We start from the raw sequence: 18,181 nt of genomic DNA, 5'->3' as shown, positions 1-18,181 counted from the left end.
GTTCTCTGACCTTGCCTCCTTACCTTCCTTCCTCCTTCTACAAGCATTAATTGAATATTCTAGGTATCAGATACATGTACGTATATGACATAAGCTCTAGACCCTTACCTACTTCAGCATTCTCTTCTGGATTTATTCCAGTTTGTTGACATCTTTTTTTATACAGCCTTTAGAAGTAAACAAGTTCAGAATCTGGTAGAATTATTACCTCTCTTACTCTGAGAGCCATATTTCTATTGCTATAACCAATTCCTCTTGCCTGTGCCTAGCTAAACTTTCTCCCTAATATCATTCCTCCAACGCAGTCTAATTTGGACTTTGGGGTCAGGGGGAGCAGTCTACAGACATGGACTTCTCTTCTCTTCCATCAACCAAATGACAACTCTAGAGTTTCTCTATAACTATGTATAAGTTGCTTTGGTTACAGGATGTCTTTTCCTATTTGGGGATTTGGTTTTGCTTTAGATTGGCACGTAGCATTTTAACTCCATAGAAGGTTAAAATGAGTCCTTGTTCCAGAACATTGTACACCTCCCTTACTACAGCTGCCCAGTAAGCTACTGCTTGATTTAACCTTCTATTTATCTTGGTCGCTTTATACAGAGATTTTACTGTTGGCTAGAAGCAGGTGTGGACAAACAGGCTGATCTATGATTGATGGCTTCAGTCCAGAGTAACCAGCTCCAGCAGAGGAGTAAATTGCCTGCCTCCAAGTTGTAACAATGGTTATAGGCTTTCTTTTCCTTTCTTTTTTACTTGTTGATGGGTTTATAAAGAAAAAGATTAAATTCTCCCTCACTACCTACCTACAGCTGCCATGTAGCTTGCTTTTATTTAGTGGCATTTTTTTTCATTTTAAAACAGTATGTCAAGGAGTTTCTAATTTCAGAATTACCCCCAACATCACTGATTTCTTCATTATAGAAACCACAGATGATAGTAATAATAAACGAAAATAGAATGTGTTTACTAGGTACCATTGTATTTATTGGGCATATTACATACTATTATCTCAGTTAATTCTCCCAATTATTCTAACAAGATAGGTGTTTTTATCTCTCTTGACAGATCAGGAAGTGAGGCTTAGAGACGCAAAGAAGTTGCCTAATTTCACAGAGCTGGTAAATGACGAACCACCATTGTTTAAAGGAATGCTGGGCCTCTTGCCACGATGCAGGCGGTGATGATTTTTAGCCAGTCTTGTGTCTGGCATGTGTGGGAGGTCACTGAACGCTCCGGCAGAAAGAGGCACATCACTCAGTGTGGTCACTGCAAAGAAGGGGAGTTTCACACGGGTTCCAGTCTTGGTTCTGACACTAAGTAGCTGCATAACCTTGGGCAAAATGTTATCTCTGAGCAGCGTCTTCGCCATCTATAAAATGAAAAAGAAATCCTAACTTCACAGTGTTGTGAAGATTAACGGATTTCATATTGTAAAACTATCTATGACAGGCCTGCAGACTGACTAGAAGCTTGACAATCATTCATTTGGTGTCCTGCATTTTCAAATCCCAACTCAGCAGCATACTGTCACATCCTTCTATCTCCCACTGCCATCATACTTGGAAAATCTAAAGGCAGTGAAGTCATAGCAGAGAAGTGTCCCTGCTTTAATTAGTGCTTGTCTCAACAGTGATATCTTTTTTAAAAAAATTACAAGAGGGAATGCAGTGGTGTAAAAAGGAGAGTAACAAAATTCCAGTCTGAATTTTAACACTGGAAAGGGACCCAAGCGATATTCAACAGAACTATTCTCAAAGATGCCGGGTGATTAGATATTAGAGAGGAGGGCAAGTGAGAGGACGCCAGGGGCAGAGGGCTCAAAAGCCCCTGATGACTGACTTTCCATTAGGAAACACAAATATTTATGGTGTATAATTTGAGTAAAAATGCTCTCCTTATTCCTTTATGCTCCTTTCCCCAGCCTGCCTCTGTTTCCCTGTCTGCAAAAAGGAAATGGCAGTACCAACTGCCAGGTTGCTGAGGACGCGTGAATACAGGAAAGCTTCTGATAACAGCACCTGGCACATAGTAAGAACTCAGTCAATGAGACTAGTTGCTGCTGTTGTCAGTATTTGCTAGTCTCTCTCTTCTCGCACATGGGAAGATAGCCTTATTCCTTTAATTGGTGTTGGCTATGAGAAACGTGCCCTTCTACACGTCCTTTAGTTCTCTAGAACTGCACAGATGCCGAGTGGGACCATGTAAGGCCTTTCACATGTTGGTTCAGCCAGCCAAGAAGAAAGGATTAGGGTTTAGGGAAACAATAGAAGGCCCTCCTGCCACGTGGCTCTCTGTCCTACATGTGCAATACTTACAGGTCTCTGACCTGAGACTCTAAGACAGATGCCAACTCCGAACCTATTTTTAACATGGGAAAAAATGTAAAGGCAAAACATGTAGAGAATAATCAAATAAATATATCACATATGTTAAAATTGTATCATATTTGTTTCAAATCTTTTAAAATGAATTCAATAATTATTGAGTACCCACTATGCTCTGCGAACTGAGACATATAACTGATGAAGCTGTCATCCCGTGTACAGCTCCCAATCCTGTGTCCCTAGCTCCTTCCCCAGATATAACTACTGTGATAAATTTGATGTCAAGGCTTCCTGTCTATGTTTTTATATATTTATACACAGATACCAACAAAAATAGCACTGTTTTGTACATTTTAAGGATTTATATAAATGATATTTATCTTTCTGCAGCTTGATCTATTCATGTTGACACACGGAGATCTAGTTCCTTCTCTGTAACTGCTATACAGTATTCCATCATATGACTATTCCAAATTGTTATTTAGCCATTTCCTTACTGAGGGATATTGAAGGTTGTTTCCATTTTTCTGCTATTACAAACAATGCTGCTTTTTACAAATCTCCTTATGTTCAGAAGGGAGAATTTCTCTGGGAATAAACTAGTTGTGGAATTGCTGTTGTTTGGGGAATACATTTCTAGTTTTAGTAAAAACTACCATATTACTCTAAAAATTTTATGGGACTTGCTACTGTCAGCGTATTAAATTTTTGCCAAGTGCACGGATAGGATGGTTTTAATTTGCATTTCCTATTACTACTGCAGTTGTGCTTGTCTTTAAATGTCTATTGGCTGAGCGGGGCTCCTCTGCAGTGAGCTCCTGTTAATAAACCTTATCTATGTTTCTAATAGGTTGCTTGTCTTGTTTATTGATTCATAGAAGTCAAATATAGAATCTATATAACAATATAGAAAATATCTTCTAGTCTGTTGCTTGTTGGTTTTCCTCAGTGTGATTTGATGAGCAGTGCCATGTCCGCGCCCAGGATCTGAACCAACGAAACACTGGGCTGCCTGCAGCGGAGCGCGCGAACTCAACCACTTGGCCATGGGGCCAGCCCCTGTTGGGTTTTTTTAAATCCCTGCCTATGGTGTCTTCTGCCACCCCAAAATTTTAAATTTTGATATGGTCAAATCTGTCACTTTTTATGGTTTGTGTTTTTTCAGTCTCACTGAAAATACCATTGGTATCAGGAAAGGCAGTCAGTATAATGAAACAAGCAACGCAGTAGAAGACAAGAGACATAGGTATAAAGCGGGTTTGAGTCCCCAGTCCACCATTTACTACTTGTATGACTCAATAAAACAACCTCTCTTAGTCTCAGTTTCCTCAAACACTGGAAAGCTACTTTACACATCTGTTCATTCATCCAACAAGTATTCTCTGAGAGTTTCTTCTGTGCTGGCACCATTCTAATGTTGAAATTACAGTGGTAAACAAGACATACAAAATTCTTGCCCTAACAGAGCTTATTTGAAAAGGGGGAAATAGATTATAAACATCAACAAAGATAAGATTGCCATCATTAGGGATGTTGTGGAAAGTTCCTCTAAAGTTGCTCACAAATTAAAGGTGTAATGATGCTATTTTATTTGAAAATGAATTTATAGGGAATCAAGCCATACAAGACAAAATAAGTCTACCGAGCAGGAAAGAATTTTACACTGAAGGGCAATATGGACTTCAACCAGAAACCCAGAGACTCCATTCCGTTTGGTTCAAAGCACTCCTCCAGCCTTTCTCGGGCCAGTCTTTGCAGCAACTTCATGCCAGCCAGGCTGGTCTACTGATGCCCTCAACATGTCCACTGTGTCTTCCACTTTTCCCATCTAACGTTAGCCTCTTCTAACAATCTCCCCTCCTGGATCACACACAGTCAATCCTGTATTGTCAACTCATTTCAGTTTTACCCATATACTTAAATTTCTCATCAATTTTCACTACTTGCAAGCTGACAAGAAAAAAGTAGGAAAAGAAGCTATGTACATATATATTCTCTTTCCTATTGGGAATCTATATTATTCCCAATATACAAAGCCAATAATCTGCTATATTTATGATTCTAGTAACTGAAATAATGACGATCCAGTGGGAAAGGCAGAGAATGGAAGAAATATTTTCTCATATGACAAATTTTTAGGGCTTAAAACATTAGATTCAGCACTAGTAAGAAGCTCAAGACACAGGCAATTTGATGTAGGCGGTGGAGCAAACAGCTGAGATTTACTCTGATTGCTCCTGGGATTTCCTGAAGCTGTGATTCAAATCCATGGCACAATTTCCAAAATACATTCCGTTCTACAATACGAGTGCTTCTACAGGTGAGAACTATTCACTAAGAAAAATTGTTTTGGAACAAGCACATAATTTAGTTTTTCATTTTTCCCTAATTAACAGAATTCATGCAGCCTAAAGAAAAAGAACCAAAAATCAGAGAATGAAATCTTTATCACATTTTCATTTTCTCCAGAAGAAGTCCTGAATGTCAAAACCAAAATCCATTATTACAGGAATACAAGGATTTTTTTTAATGTAAATACATGTAGATCAATAAGTTAGTTTTTAAAAATATCCCTATTCCAGGCAGAGAAAAAAGTTAGGGTTATAAAGACGAATATGATAAAATGTCTGTGGGTAATAGCCACCAGTTTTCAGTATCTACTATCACCTAGCTTGTATATTATGAGGGACTTCATATATATTATCTTATTCTTCACTAAGTATTATTATATTTATTTTGTAGATGACATAAATGGAGTAGAGAATTGAACCCAGGAGAGTGTGGTTAGAGACAAGTTTTCAAAAGCTGACAACATGAAAATAAGCGAGAAGAACTGACATATTAGTTCAGCCCCCTTATAACCCTATCCAGGCTCTCCCAACTCTAGATATTATGGAAACCAGATTAATCTTCCTAAATGTTGCTTTCATTTGACTCTCCATTTCAAAAGCCTGTGTTCCACTACCTGTAAAAATTTAGGAGAAACTTCTTAGCCTCAGATTCAAGAAACTTCTTAGCTTCAGATTCAGACAACTTCAAAATCTGACTCGATCCATCCCATAATGCTGTTGGTCTACAGCCCTCACAAATTCAACACTGAGCACCTAATCTGAGCCAGGCTCTGCAAAGACATGGTTGCTCACAGTATAGTCTTTCTCAAACATATCTGTTATTGCTTTCCAGGTCCTTGCTCAGTTATTTCCCCTAAATGGAATGCTCTGCTTGATTCTACACGCCTTTCTTTTCCTACATATCCAACCTATTCAAGATCCAGCATTGATCCCAACTCCTTCATGAAGCACACACTAAACATTTTTGCTGGAAGGTAGTCCCTCATTCCTTGGAGCCTCTAGAGCACTGGATTCCAAATCCGTGTGTATCTGATTCCAGGCATGCAGACTCCAAAGCCCCTCCCTCAGAGATTCTGATTCCCCAGGTCTGGCTTCACCCAGGCTGGGAATGTGCATTTAAACAAGTCTGTCCGATTCCTAAGTTCATCTCCTACCCATGCTCCATCTCAGACAACTGGTTTGGTTTTTTCCCAATTCATCCTTTCTGGGTGTTAAATGGGATGTGAAGAGAAAAGAGCACTGCACTGGGAGGTGGCACTTGACTTCACCAGCAAGTGTTTGCCGTACATCAGGCAGTAGCCTAGATGCCTGAGATGCATTACTGAGCAACGCAGACAAAAACGTCTGTCCTCATGAAGCTGCATTCAGGGAGGAAGGGACAAAGAAAAATCACATAACATAACAAACAAGTAAATTACTAGAAGGTTCCAAGTGCTATTTATAAGTGAACTGCTAGGTTATACGTGCTATGAAAAAAGAGAGCAGTGTACAGGGATCAGGCATGTGTGAATACGGCAGGGCAGCTCCCAGTTTTAAACAGAGAGGTCAGGGTAGGTCTAATGAAGGAGGTATTAAGAAGACAGCCATACACGGGGCTGGCCCCGTGGCCAAGTTTGCGTGCTCTGCTGCAGGCGGCCCAGTGTTTCGTTGGTTCGAATCCTGAGCGTGGACATGGCACCACTCATCAAACCACGCTGAGGCAGCGTCCCACGTGCCACAACTAGAAGGACCCACAATGAAGAATATACAACTATGTACTGGGGGGCTTTGGGGAGAAAAAGGAAAAAAATAAAATCTTTAAAAAAAAAGAGGACAGCCATACAGCTCTCTGGGGGAGAGCCAGTCAGCCAGCCAGAAGGAACAGCCAGCATAAAGGCCCTAAGGGATTCTGACAAAACAACCTTGTGAAAAAGGTAATACCCATTTTGCAGGTGAGTAAACAGTGTCTCAGAGTGACTTGATCAAGGGAATAAAGCTGGTCAACAGTAAAGCCAGGACCAGGAACCAGATTTCTTGACTCCTAGTCCAGTGCCTTTCTTCTATTCTGTGCCTTTGTTCACCAGGCACAGAGGAAAGCGCTCTGTCTCCTGCAAGCACTGAGTACATGTGCGGTGTCATCACTGCTGTGGTGGTGGTGGTTATTATTATTATTAATCAGGTCCACTGATATTTCTTGAAAGGTAGATAAAGCTCAAAGAATAACTTCATTTTCCCTTCCCACGGTTTATTTTTCTCTTTCCTTTATCTGTGTTTCTTTTCTTGAGCAGATCATTTTAATATCAGATTGTCAATTAAAGTAATTATATTTCTTTGGATATTTAGGAAAGGTGTTAAGCATAGGAATAAGCTATAAAATAGAAACCATCTATGACAACATGAAAAAGAGCTGATGAAAGAGTGGAGAGAATGTGGAGCCCAGTGCTTCCCAGGTAGAGAACTCTGCTTCTCAAGAGAGGTAGGAAGGGAGGGCGGGAAGGGAGGGCGGGAGGGAGGGGAAGGGGGCGGGGAAGGAGCAGAAGGGGGGCCTTTGGAACAGGCCAGGACCAGAGCCTCCCAACATCAAGCTACTAAATGCAAACGATGATCGTGGCCTTGAAGAAATAGTGAACTTCAAGTAAAAAAGTAAAGAACAAAGAGACTGCAAAAGAGATAACCTGTAGAAAAGTCATGGAAATGGGGCTGGAGAGAAGAGATTTAAAGATATTTTCAAGCAAAAATATGAGAATATTATACAATCAACAATATAAAAGAAAAAAGAGTAAGAATCAGATTTCAGACACAGTAGACTTGAGAGCTGGTGGAATTACTAACAGCAAAAGGGAGCAGAGAGGAGTCTGAAAGGTGAGCTTCCTCTCGGTAACGCTGGGTTTAAGGTGGCAGCCAGGTTCTCACGAGTGGAAAGGGGCTAGGAGATAAGAGGCAAACTTGGAGGACATGTATCATCTAGGGTTGTTCTGTCCAACACAGCAGCCTCTAACCACGCAGGGCTCTTGAGCACTTGAAATTGTGGCTAGCCTAAACCAAATGTGCTGGAAGTATAAACGCACACCAGATTTCAAAGATTTCCTATGAAAAAAAAGAATGTAATCTCACTGGTATCTTTTTACATTGATTACATGTTGAAATAACATTTGCATGGATTAAAAATATTATTAAAATTTCATCTCTCTCTTTTTACTTTTTAATGTTACTAGAAAATTAAAAATTACATATGTGGCTTGCATTATGCTCCTACTAGACACTTGATATAGAGCAATGCTAGATACGCATGAGGGTCACATAAGGGCAAGGGAACTCAGGTGAATCACAGACATCATTCTAGATATCTCAACCAGAAACAGCCGGGTGTGGGAGAAAGAAGAGCACACACCATTATAACAGTTAATATTTACCGAACACTCTAAGCACCATGCTAGACACGTTACGTGCATCATCTTATTTGTTCCTCCCAAGAACGTTATGAAATAATACGACAGTCTTCTTTTACAAAAGAAAAAACTGAAGCCTAAAGAAGGTAGTCTGCCCAAGGTCACACAGTTAAATGCTGGTGTTGGGATTCAAACCCATGACTGACTCCAGATCGCAAGTTCTAAATTGTCACATCATCAATTCCAGAACAATCCATCCTCTGTAATTATTAAATTGTTAGATTTCAAATGGTTATTTTTAAACTAACAATTTATTCAAATAGTTCATTGTCAGAGTCAGTGATATACCAAGGACGTCCTAATTTGATTAAGGAAAAATACAAATGTGTAAGTTTGTAACTTTGAATTACGATAAGTTACTGATGTTGGCATATTTTCACTATGCTGGACCTGAGAGTTTCTAGTGCAAATTCTTGCCCTTTATCAATGTCTATTCCTAAAAACCCAAACCATCAAATTAGATGGTACACATCCGATTGTCCAACAGAGATGATCATGGGCACAACTCTGAACAGCAAGGCCCTGTTTTCTGAATACAATCAGCTATACAGTATGGATCCGCTTCAATTTTAAACACTCGCTTTCAAACTATGAAAGTACCTGAACCTCCCAAACTATGATTCAAATATTGGAAGGGAGCTGGATTAAATTGCAACCTTTTGTCAAAGAACCAAAATTTAAGCTTACCCAAGAGGATTAAAAATGGGTTTTGTACTTCTTGAAAATTCAACACTTTCAAGCAACAGAAAGAAAAAATGGCTTGATACTTTGACTGGAATCATAACATAGCAAAATCTCCTACAAACACAAATTGGGATCAAAAGAATGAGGTGTCTTTCATTTATGTTTGGTTGGCTGGTTTTAATTTCAAATAGAAACTTCTTTCTTTCCTTTTTACCTTAAATTTCTACCACCTATGTGGACAAGACAGTAATCACAGAACCGCTGAACTTACACAATGAGGGCTATAATTACAACATTTTCAGAAACTTGCCCATGTAAATTTTATCAAGCCATTTGGTTGAAATCATAAAAACACGTCCCAGGTTTAAAACAAAGGATTGCCATCAATTTACACTACAGAAATAGAAAAACAAAAGAGAATCCGAAGCCAAACTATTTGTTTTGGAATAAGACTAATTAGCAGAGACATCACAAGAGACGGTTCATGTTGGACGTAGATCCAAAAGGTGTCTCTAATTGATCCACTGATTTACTTATGAATTTAACCCCCTACCCTTCCCACTTCCTGACTCATTTTTTTCTTAAGTGAGATGACTTTGATTTGGATATATTTATAAAAAATATCTCCTCTGAAGACCCAAAGTTTCTGAAAAACGCTTGTCTATAGAGGTAGTATCATAATTGTACAGGGTAGAGCTTATAAGAGCTTGCCCTTTATTTTGGTTCTTTCAGGTTAATTCCCACAGCTCTTCCATCCAATTAAGGAGATATCCTTGGACTTGTTCCCTTATTCATTACAATTCATAATTTGGAACAAAGAATCAGACCGTGAAGGAGAAAGCTAGTTAGCTCTAAAAATGCCTAGTCCACCCAGGTGCCAAGGTGTCTAGAGCATGAAGTGACTGACCGAGGCATAGGAGATGGCCACCTCTACTCTTATCATTGAGGGCCACCAAATCAAGTCCTTCCTGTTCAAGAGTAGAAACTTCACTTGGAATCCTCATCATTACAACTGTCAGTTGGATAGATAATCCCTGTAATTGCATTGCTGCTTCCCATTTGTACATCAGCATAAAGTGTGCTGCTTTATTGGGTCAATTTTTTTAAAACTTTACTGAGTACCTACTATGCTAGGCACTACTGTAGGTACTGGAAATAGCAGTAAACAAAACGACAAAAATCTCAGCCCTACTGAAACTTACACTCTGGTGGGAACCACATTCAACGAACAAGGTAAATAAATAAAATAGTACGTTAAATATTAGATGCTGAAGAGAAAGCAAAAAAAAAAAGCAGTCAGGGGGAACATGACCTGCGGTGGGTAGGGTGGGAAAGACTGGAATTTTGGATAAAGCGGCTAGAAGAGGCTTCACATATAATCAGGTAGACAGAGTGTGCCCGAAAGGATAGAGGGCAAAATCTAGGACTGATTAGTGCTAGCTGGAGGGGGGAAAAGAAAGGAGATTAGCATATTTTAACAAGCCCTGAAGTGGAGAGGAAACCATATGGGAGGGAGGAGAGAAGCAGAGGTAAAATAATGGACCACTGAACGCAAACGCGGGCTTCCCATTCTGCCCAGGACTGACTGGTCCTTTGAGCCTGGCACGACACACTTTTTCTTTTTGTAGTCACAGAACCAGGCTCTGCTGCCAAAACTCTCAGGCAGTTCATCAGACGGGGACAGACGGACAGGGACACAGATACACACCCCTCTCTCTCTCCAGAATCCGAGTTTAACGCGAGCACAAAGCGCTATGAATTCAGAGTCGGGGACTGGCCTGGGAAACTGGAGAGAAGTGGTTGGAAGGAACACATCAAAGGCCCCTCCATCCCGGGGTACAGATGGAAACCTACCCCCGACTCCGCTCTGCACACCCAGCGAGGCGCGGGCAAGCACACGGACACACCCCCGGGCTGGCGGGCACGGTGCAGGGCGGAGAGGAGGCATGAAGTCAACCGTTAGAGCCCCAAACCCCGCACTTCCCGAGGCGGGTCGGTCCCGCGCCGGGGCAACGCCACCCCCCAGCCGGGAGCCGGCGGGCGGTGGGCCGGAGCGTGGGCGCGGGAAGAATGGCCGCCGCGGGCGGAGGGGGCCGTTTCGTCGGGCAGGGCCAGCGCCCGGCCGGCCGCGTGCATGCAACAGGGGTCTGGCCGCGAGCGGGGGCGCCGAGGGCCGGGGCGGGACCGCGGGCCGGACAAAGCGGCTCCGGACGGGGGCCCCGGCCCGGCCCGCGCGCCCCCCGCCCAAACGTTCACCGCCCGGCCTCGGGCCTGCGCGGCCGGGCCCGCCGAGAGCCGCGGGTTCCAGAGCTCGAACCCGCAGCTCCCACGCCGCCGCCCGCTCGGCCCGTTCCCGCCCAGCGCGACGGTCGGGAGAGAAAGGAAGGGCGGCGGCGGCGCGCGGCCCCACTCACCATGATCCACGGCCGCGACCCGGGCGGGCGGGCGGCGATGCGCTGTCCAGGGTAGCCAGCGTCCCTCTGCCCCGCGCTCCCGAGGGCCCGCTCCGTTACTACTCCCAAGCCCACGCCCGGCGCGCGCACGCCCGCGCTCCCCGCCCCCTCGGGCTCGCGCCGCTCCGAGCTCGTGGCCGTTTCGGGCGCCCGCCCCCTCCCCTCGCCGGGGCCTCGCCCGCAGTGTCGCGAGGCGGCCGGCGGGGGAGGGGCGGGGCAGGCGAGGAGGCAGCCCGTGCGGCCTCGCGCGCCCCCTCCTGGGAGCACGGCTTGTCCCGCGCGGCCGCGGCGCCCCCTGCCGGGAGGGCGGCGATTTGCAGGCCCAGCGGGCTCCCGCCGCGCGCGGCGGGTCCAGGTTGGCCGAGTTGGGAGGGGAACCCGTGTGGACCCACCTTCTGCCGGCTTCAGTCGGCCGCCCTTGGATGCTGCGACGGCTGCGGGAGCTGTGGGGAGGAGGGGGCTACAGAGGCCCAGGGCAGTGGTCCTGCTCTTAGTTGGGCTCCGCGGCTTTCAAGCACGGGTTAAAGGGAGGATGGCCCTCGCTCATGCAGGTTTGCGGGATGTGGGTATTGGTCGCGTTCCTTTAGGGATGAGGTCGGGGAGCGGATCAGTCAGAGAAGGAGACTCCTTGTCTCACACAACACTGGATTCTATTCCAGGGGTTTCTCAGTTAATGCCACCAAGTGTTAGTTTAACACTTAGTTGTGAACAGAAAGTATGGCATCTTAGATCCTGGGCTTTTAATTTTATATCGCCCAAGCGAAAGATGTTGGGAAAGGTAGACTTGTGTTACATGACCTTTCCTCTTTTCTAGCATTAAGGATGTGTGCTTGCTTGTTTATGTGGCCGACGTGGTACACTAAAATGCAAGCAAAGGTAAGCATGTTTATTGGAGTCAGGAACACCACATCTGGATGTGCGTGGGGGTACCTGCAACGTACACGTAGCACTCCACACCTGCAGTAATGCAGACGTATTTGCAGTTTTGTAAAGTAACAGGATGAATAACCATAGGTGCCGGGGCTAACTCTTAATTGTCCTATAATTACCTAATATTTAGAGTTTCCTGTAGTTGGAGTGTTAAACATCAGGCACATATTTGTTTAGAAGAGGTGGAGAACTTAAGACCATGAACAGGTAGGTATTTGTTAACCAAGTCTCATAAAATCTCACTAGCAGTGGGCTCAGGAGTCAACCCTGCCTCATACTGGCTGTGTGATACCTGGGTACTTAGCTAACCTCTCTGTGCTCCAGTTTCCTGATCTATAAATTGGGGATAAAAATGGCACTTACACTACATATTGTTATTAGGAGTACATCAATACGAGTGAAACAGTAGAAAAATGGCGCAAAAGTACTAGTTATTGATGTTATTGATCTGATGCCTGTGGGAATCAGAAAGTGGTATTCTGTTGAATGCCAGCATATTTTTATTTAAAGTGTCTGGAGGGCCAAAACCAAATATATAATTTGATGCCAGGTCCAGTCATTCATTCACTTTGTTCATTCAACAAACGTTTGAGTGCCTCATATGCCAGGCAATGTAGTAGGAGCTGGGGGTACACTGATGAACAAACCCTGCTATTAGGAGTTTTCAGAATCTGTGATGATCCAAATTATGACATTCAGAGAGTGGAAGGGAAATTCACCCAATTATTCACCAAATATTGTGTTTTTCCCCTGAATAACAGTATTGTGGGATGATTTTTTTTCTTTTTCTATTTTCTCTTCATTTTTCAGATTTTTTTAACCTGTTTTACTTTATATTTTTAAAGCCAGAAAAATAGCTTCCACATTCTTTGGATATTGAACTATAAAAATACTGGATCGGAATTTCACTGTATCATTAATCTGATGCAGTAGAATGTGAATCATTAATCTAGACAGTGATTCTCGGATATTATTATGTATCAATTGCACCTGAGGGTTTAATCACCTACAGAGACTTGGGACCTGTCCTGGTGGTCTCAGGCGCAGAACAGGACTACAAACTTTAACAAGCATCACAAGGGAGGCTGATGCAGGCAGATGGCCCTTCGACCACATTTGGAGAACATACGTCCATCATCTACTCAGGAAAAGCTTTAGTCTATTTTTCTAACAACAACAAGGAAAAAAAGTGTGGCGACCACTCTCTAAGCACTCTGCTGTTTGCTGGCAGAAATGGTACCATTGATGTCGTCTACACCTTGCAAAGCACACCAGGTTAACTCTTAACCTGAATTATCTCTATTCTTCCCACTACCATTTAGCCTAATAATCATCATTTTACATTTATTATGTAAAAACAGATATCAACCCCTAAGGGCAGGAGGCCTAAAAAGTCTCCTATATCTTATCTAGTCCTCAAAGTACTGTTTTACGGCTTCCTTTGTCACTACAATAAAGGCATTTTAATACACCATTGACATGCCTTTATGAGATCTGCTTCCTTTTATGATTTGTTCTGCTGTACGGATTACACCAAGGCTTGTGTTTCTTAGCTGTAGGGCAAGCCCGCCTTGAGCGTGTGTATCAGCTAAAGGGCCACGATAACAGAACTGTAGCCTAATCACGTGTTAGGTACTCACCTGGGTGTGTACTAGAGGTAATTAGCATAATCTGAGAATCTTAAACCTAGAGACAGAGATCAGACTCTCTCTCTTTCATGCATATATATATATTTTATATTTTACAGGTGAAGAAAGTCTATCTCGGAAAAGTTAGAGAAAACCGACAACTAGTAGGTCGTAGCTGTAAAGCCTGACCTCTTGACCCTTGGGTCTGTGTTCTCAATGCCACTCCTGCCTCTCCAGTTCCAGCCTTCCAGCCCTCATCAAAATTATGAGGTCGAAGGGGCTGGCCACTGGCGCAGTGGTGAAGTTCACACGTTCCTCCTCGGAGGCCTGGAGCTCACTGGCCTGGATCCCAGGTACAGACCTACACACTGCTTGGCAAGCCACGCTGTGGTGGGCGTCCCACATAAAATAGAGGAAGGTGGGCACAGATCTTAGCTCAGGGCCAGTCTTCCTCAGTAGAAAGAGGCGGATAGGCAGCAGATGTTCGCTCAGGTCTAATCTTCCTCAGAAAAAAAAAAAATTAGGAAGTTGGCAAACTTTGTCTTCTGTGAGTCTAGTCTTTTTCTGTGGTTTTCTTCTTCTTCATCATCCCTTCTTTTGACACTTAGCATCTTTGTATTTTATCCTGAGAAAAATACTCACTTCTAATTTATTGTGATTTAAAATCAATCTACTGCTTTTCTCCAGAGTATTTGTATTTTTAGGCTAATTATGGAAACAGACTCTGGAAATCATGTCTTTTCCTTGGCCATGTACTCTGCCTTTGTGTAAAGAAAGCTCTATACTTATGAATTTACAAATGAAAAATAATAAGATGAGTAAACCTGGACAAAGTCACATTGGCACAACTGGGTTACCTCCAACAAATTCTGTGCATCTTTTACTCAGTATTATCAAGGCAAAGGATTTATGACAGAGCACTATATGTATATATTATTCATTTGGTTGGGCTAGAGTAACAAGTGGACAGTCATTACCTTGTATCAATCCAGGTAAAAAGAGATTCATGTTCATTTGCTTAAAACTCTTTACTGAGGACAATGTTCTACAGCAGGGGTTGGCGAACCATAGCCACGGGCCAAATCTGGCCAGCTGCCTGTTGTTGTAAATAAAGTTTTATTAGATTACAACCATGCCCATGCATTTACATATTGTCTATGGTGGCTTTAGAGCTACAGTGGCAGAGTTGAGTAGTTGTGACAGAAACTGTATTGCCTGCAAATCCTCAAGTATCTATTGTTTGGCCCTTTACAAAAAAAGTGAGCTGATCCCTGTAGAATCTAGATGTTGTGAATAAGACCTTGAACTGTATAGATAGATCCTTTGCTTTTATGAAGCTTATATTTTGGTGGGAAGGAAGAAGACAGTAAACAAAATAATTTTAGATACAGAAGTGTCATAAAAAAATTATGATAGAGAGTAACTTGGTGGGAAGAGGCACTTTAGATAGGATGGTCAGGGAAATCATCTCTCAGCAGATGATATCTCTTAGGTATCTCTTAGATGAGTTGAGATCTCAGTGGCCAAACGAGCCAGCTAGGAAGCCATGAGAAAATCTAGGGGAGATCTTTCTGGGTAGAGAAAACAGCAAATGAAAATGCCCTAAGACAGAAAAATTGGGAAAAGTTGAGGAACAGGAAAGTGGCCAGTACGTCTGGAAGTGTGAGTCAGGGGTTGTAGTTGGTTGCAAGTCCATCATCCCTCTTGCCCACTCTTGTAGATAGAGACCCATGTGTTTGTTCACACCATGGCCATTAGCCCCTGCCCTGAGGTCCTACCTTTGAGAACCTCAGCCCTAGGGAACCTGGTCCCGGCAGGACATTTTCGTATGATGTCTGCTGGTCACCTGCAGCCATCCCAGTTCAAGAAACCCTAGTGGGGCCGTTACTTTGTACTCTTACAGCCATTGGACTTTATCTTTTGTCTTTGTGTTATGTTCATTTTGAAGCATTCATTCACTTTACCATTTTGTCTTTTATATATGCTATTTTTTAATTTATTAATTGCAGTAATATGGGATTATAACATTACATAGCTTTCAGATGTACATCGTAATATATTTCGAATTCTGTGTGGATTACATCATGTTCCCCACCCAAAAACTAATTGTAGTCCATCCCCTCACATGTGAGCCTAATCACCCCTTTTGCCCTCCCCTCTTCCCCTATGGTAACCACCAATCCAATCTCCGTTGATATGTGTTTGTTTGTTGTTGTTTTTATATATGCTATTTTAGTTAAATGGCATTTATTGATTTCATTTTAATAGTCTTTTAAAAAAATTCTTTTATAAATGTCAAGTAGCACAGGCATGAAGTGGGATAGCCTATTTCACAAGGAAGGCGAGATGTCACAATCCCTCTGGATGACCTGTGGTAGCCTTTCCAACCCACACCCTAGGGGGCTGTTCCTTTCTCAGGTGTACCCTCTGAGACTAACCCTAGGCGGTAGCCCCCAGCCTATTTTTGTTGCAAACCTACTCCACACCTAACTTGAAGCCTAGAAATCAGCTGAGGAAAGAGAGAAAGTGCTGATTCAGACCCAACCATTCAGGTCTCAAGGAGGGACACATTGCATGGACTCCCCTGATCCTTTGGAAGTGTGTAAGTGTGAGTGTGTCTGTCAAGGGGAGGGAGTGTGTAGCCACACATCCTTCCCTGCCAGAAATGCTCACGTCTGGAATGAGAGAGGTAGGACTAGAGACTAGGGCCTCATAATTAATCATTTTGAAGTTTATGATTTTTCTGGCCTATAGTAAAACTTGGTCAGAAATAGCTGATCTATAACAAATCATTTTTACAACATTATCGTAAATTATTGAGATGTGAACAATGTGAGGGTAGGCAATAGCAAAATCTGCGTGAACACATAAAGTGCGACAGACTCCTCCCTGACTTTTTGCAGCAGACTGATTTGTCCTGCATGTTCTTTCTATCCTCATCCTCATCCAGAAAAAAAGGCATTCAACACTAAAAACATATGTGCCAACAAAAAATTTCACTCAAAAATTTTGTTGATTCCACCTAAATGAAAGTGAGGAATTTGAATGTTTTAAGATGACAGAGTAGTAAAAAAAATAGCCAGAAGAGTATAGTTTTATTAAAAATTAGCTAGTACATTATTATCTTTGTTCTAATTGATACTCAGTGAGGATAGAGAACAGCAGGCCCCAAATAGTTAACATTTTATTTCACCAGTATATTGGTGAATGAGCCTTCTAGAGGAAGTAGAGACGAGGAACCCAAATGAGGTTCAGGAGTTTATTTCACACAGGTTTCAACCATGTGCATTGTTGCAACCCAAACAACTTCTTCAACATCTGGGAAACAGACCAAAGGGATTCTAAAATTAATCTAGAAGTCATAGCAGGCAGCCTCAGCTTATAACCTCATCATTCTTTTAGCTCAAATGTGGTATTTGCAGGTAACTATCGGATATCTGACATAAACCATGCTAAATGATTTACGACAGTAGCTCATTTAACCCTCACAACAGTTCTGGGACCATTGTATGGATGAGGAACCTGAGGCCCAAAGACATTAGGTGATGTACACAGGGTCACGTGGTCAGGCATGTTGGAAAGTGGGGAAAGCAAGATTCCATCTGAGGCCCATTGGACTCTTCCTACGACACTATGCTGTTCTGAATAATCCTAACCTTAAGAACCCTCATAAACTTCGCAGAGACACTTTCTGCAGGTCAGAAGAGCTGATGAAGTATGAGCCTTCTGGCAATTTAATTTTTTTTTAAATTATGGAAAATTTCAAACATCTACAAAAGTAGACAGATACATAATAATGAACTCCAATGCATCCATCTTGCAACTTAAAAAATTATCTACTCATGCCCAATCTTGTTTTATCTGTATCCCTACCTGCTTCTCCCATTCTCATATTTTGAAGCAAATCCCAGATGTAAATAGTTTATCTGTAAAATTTCAGTACATATCACTAAAGACAAGAATTCTTTAAAAAAACACACATAGGGCGGGGCTGGCCCCGTGGCCGAGTGGTTAAGTTCGCGCGCTCCGCTGCAGGCGGCCCAGTGTTTCGTCGGTTCGAATCCTGGGCGCGGACATGGCACTGCTCGTCAGACCACGCTGAGGCAGCGTCCCACATGCCACAACTAGAGGAACCCACAACGAAGAATACACAACTATGTACCGGGGGGCTTTGGGGAGAAAAAGGAAAAAATAAAATCTTTAAAAAAAACAAAACAAAACAAAAAAAACACACACATAGGGCCAGCCCTGGTGACCTAGTGGTTAAGTTTGTCACACTCCACTTCGGTGGCCCGGGTTTGGTTCTGGGTGCAGACCTACACCACTCATGTGTCAGTGACCACATATGAAAAGAGGAAGATTAGCAACAGAAGTTAGCTC

The 18,181-nt window shown here is 42.7% G+C and overlaps 1 protein-coding gene across 1 annotated transcript in view; it reads right to left on the bottom strand.

Annotated features, from left to right (window-relative positions):
• The window catches only part of ELOVL2 (ELOVL fatty acid elongase 2), a 60,138-nt gene extending 48,698 nt beyond the window's left edge, over nucleotides 1–11,440 (bottom strand). Inside the window, exon 1 of the mRNA XM_044773232.2 lies at nucleotides 11,205–11,440. Within this exon, the coding sequence (XP_044629167.1) occupies nucleotides 11,205–11,207 (3 nt within the window). The 5' untranslated portion in view covers nucleotides 11,208–11,440. The remainder of the gene's footprint in view (nucleotides 1–11,204) is intronic.
• Nucleotides 11,441–18,181: the final 6,741 nt, after the last annotated feature.

The sequence above is a fragment of the Equus asinus genome, chromosome 8, assembly GCF_041296235.1.
Source record: "Equus asinus isolate D_3611 breed Donkey chromosome 8, EquAss-T2T_v2, whole genome shotgun sequence".
NCBI classification, from domain to species: domain Eukaryota; kingdom Metazoa; phylum Chordata; class Mammalia; order Perissodactyla; family Equidae; genus Equus; species Equus asinus.
Note: the sequence above shows the minus strand (reverse complement) of the source record. Positions and strands in the feature narration are given on the sequence as shown.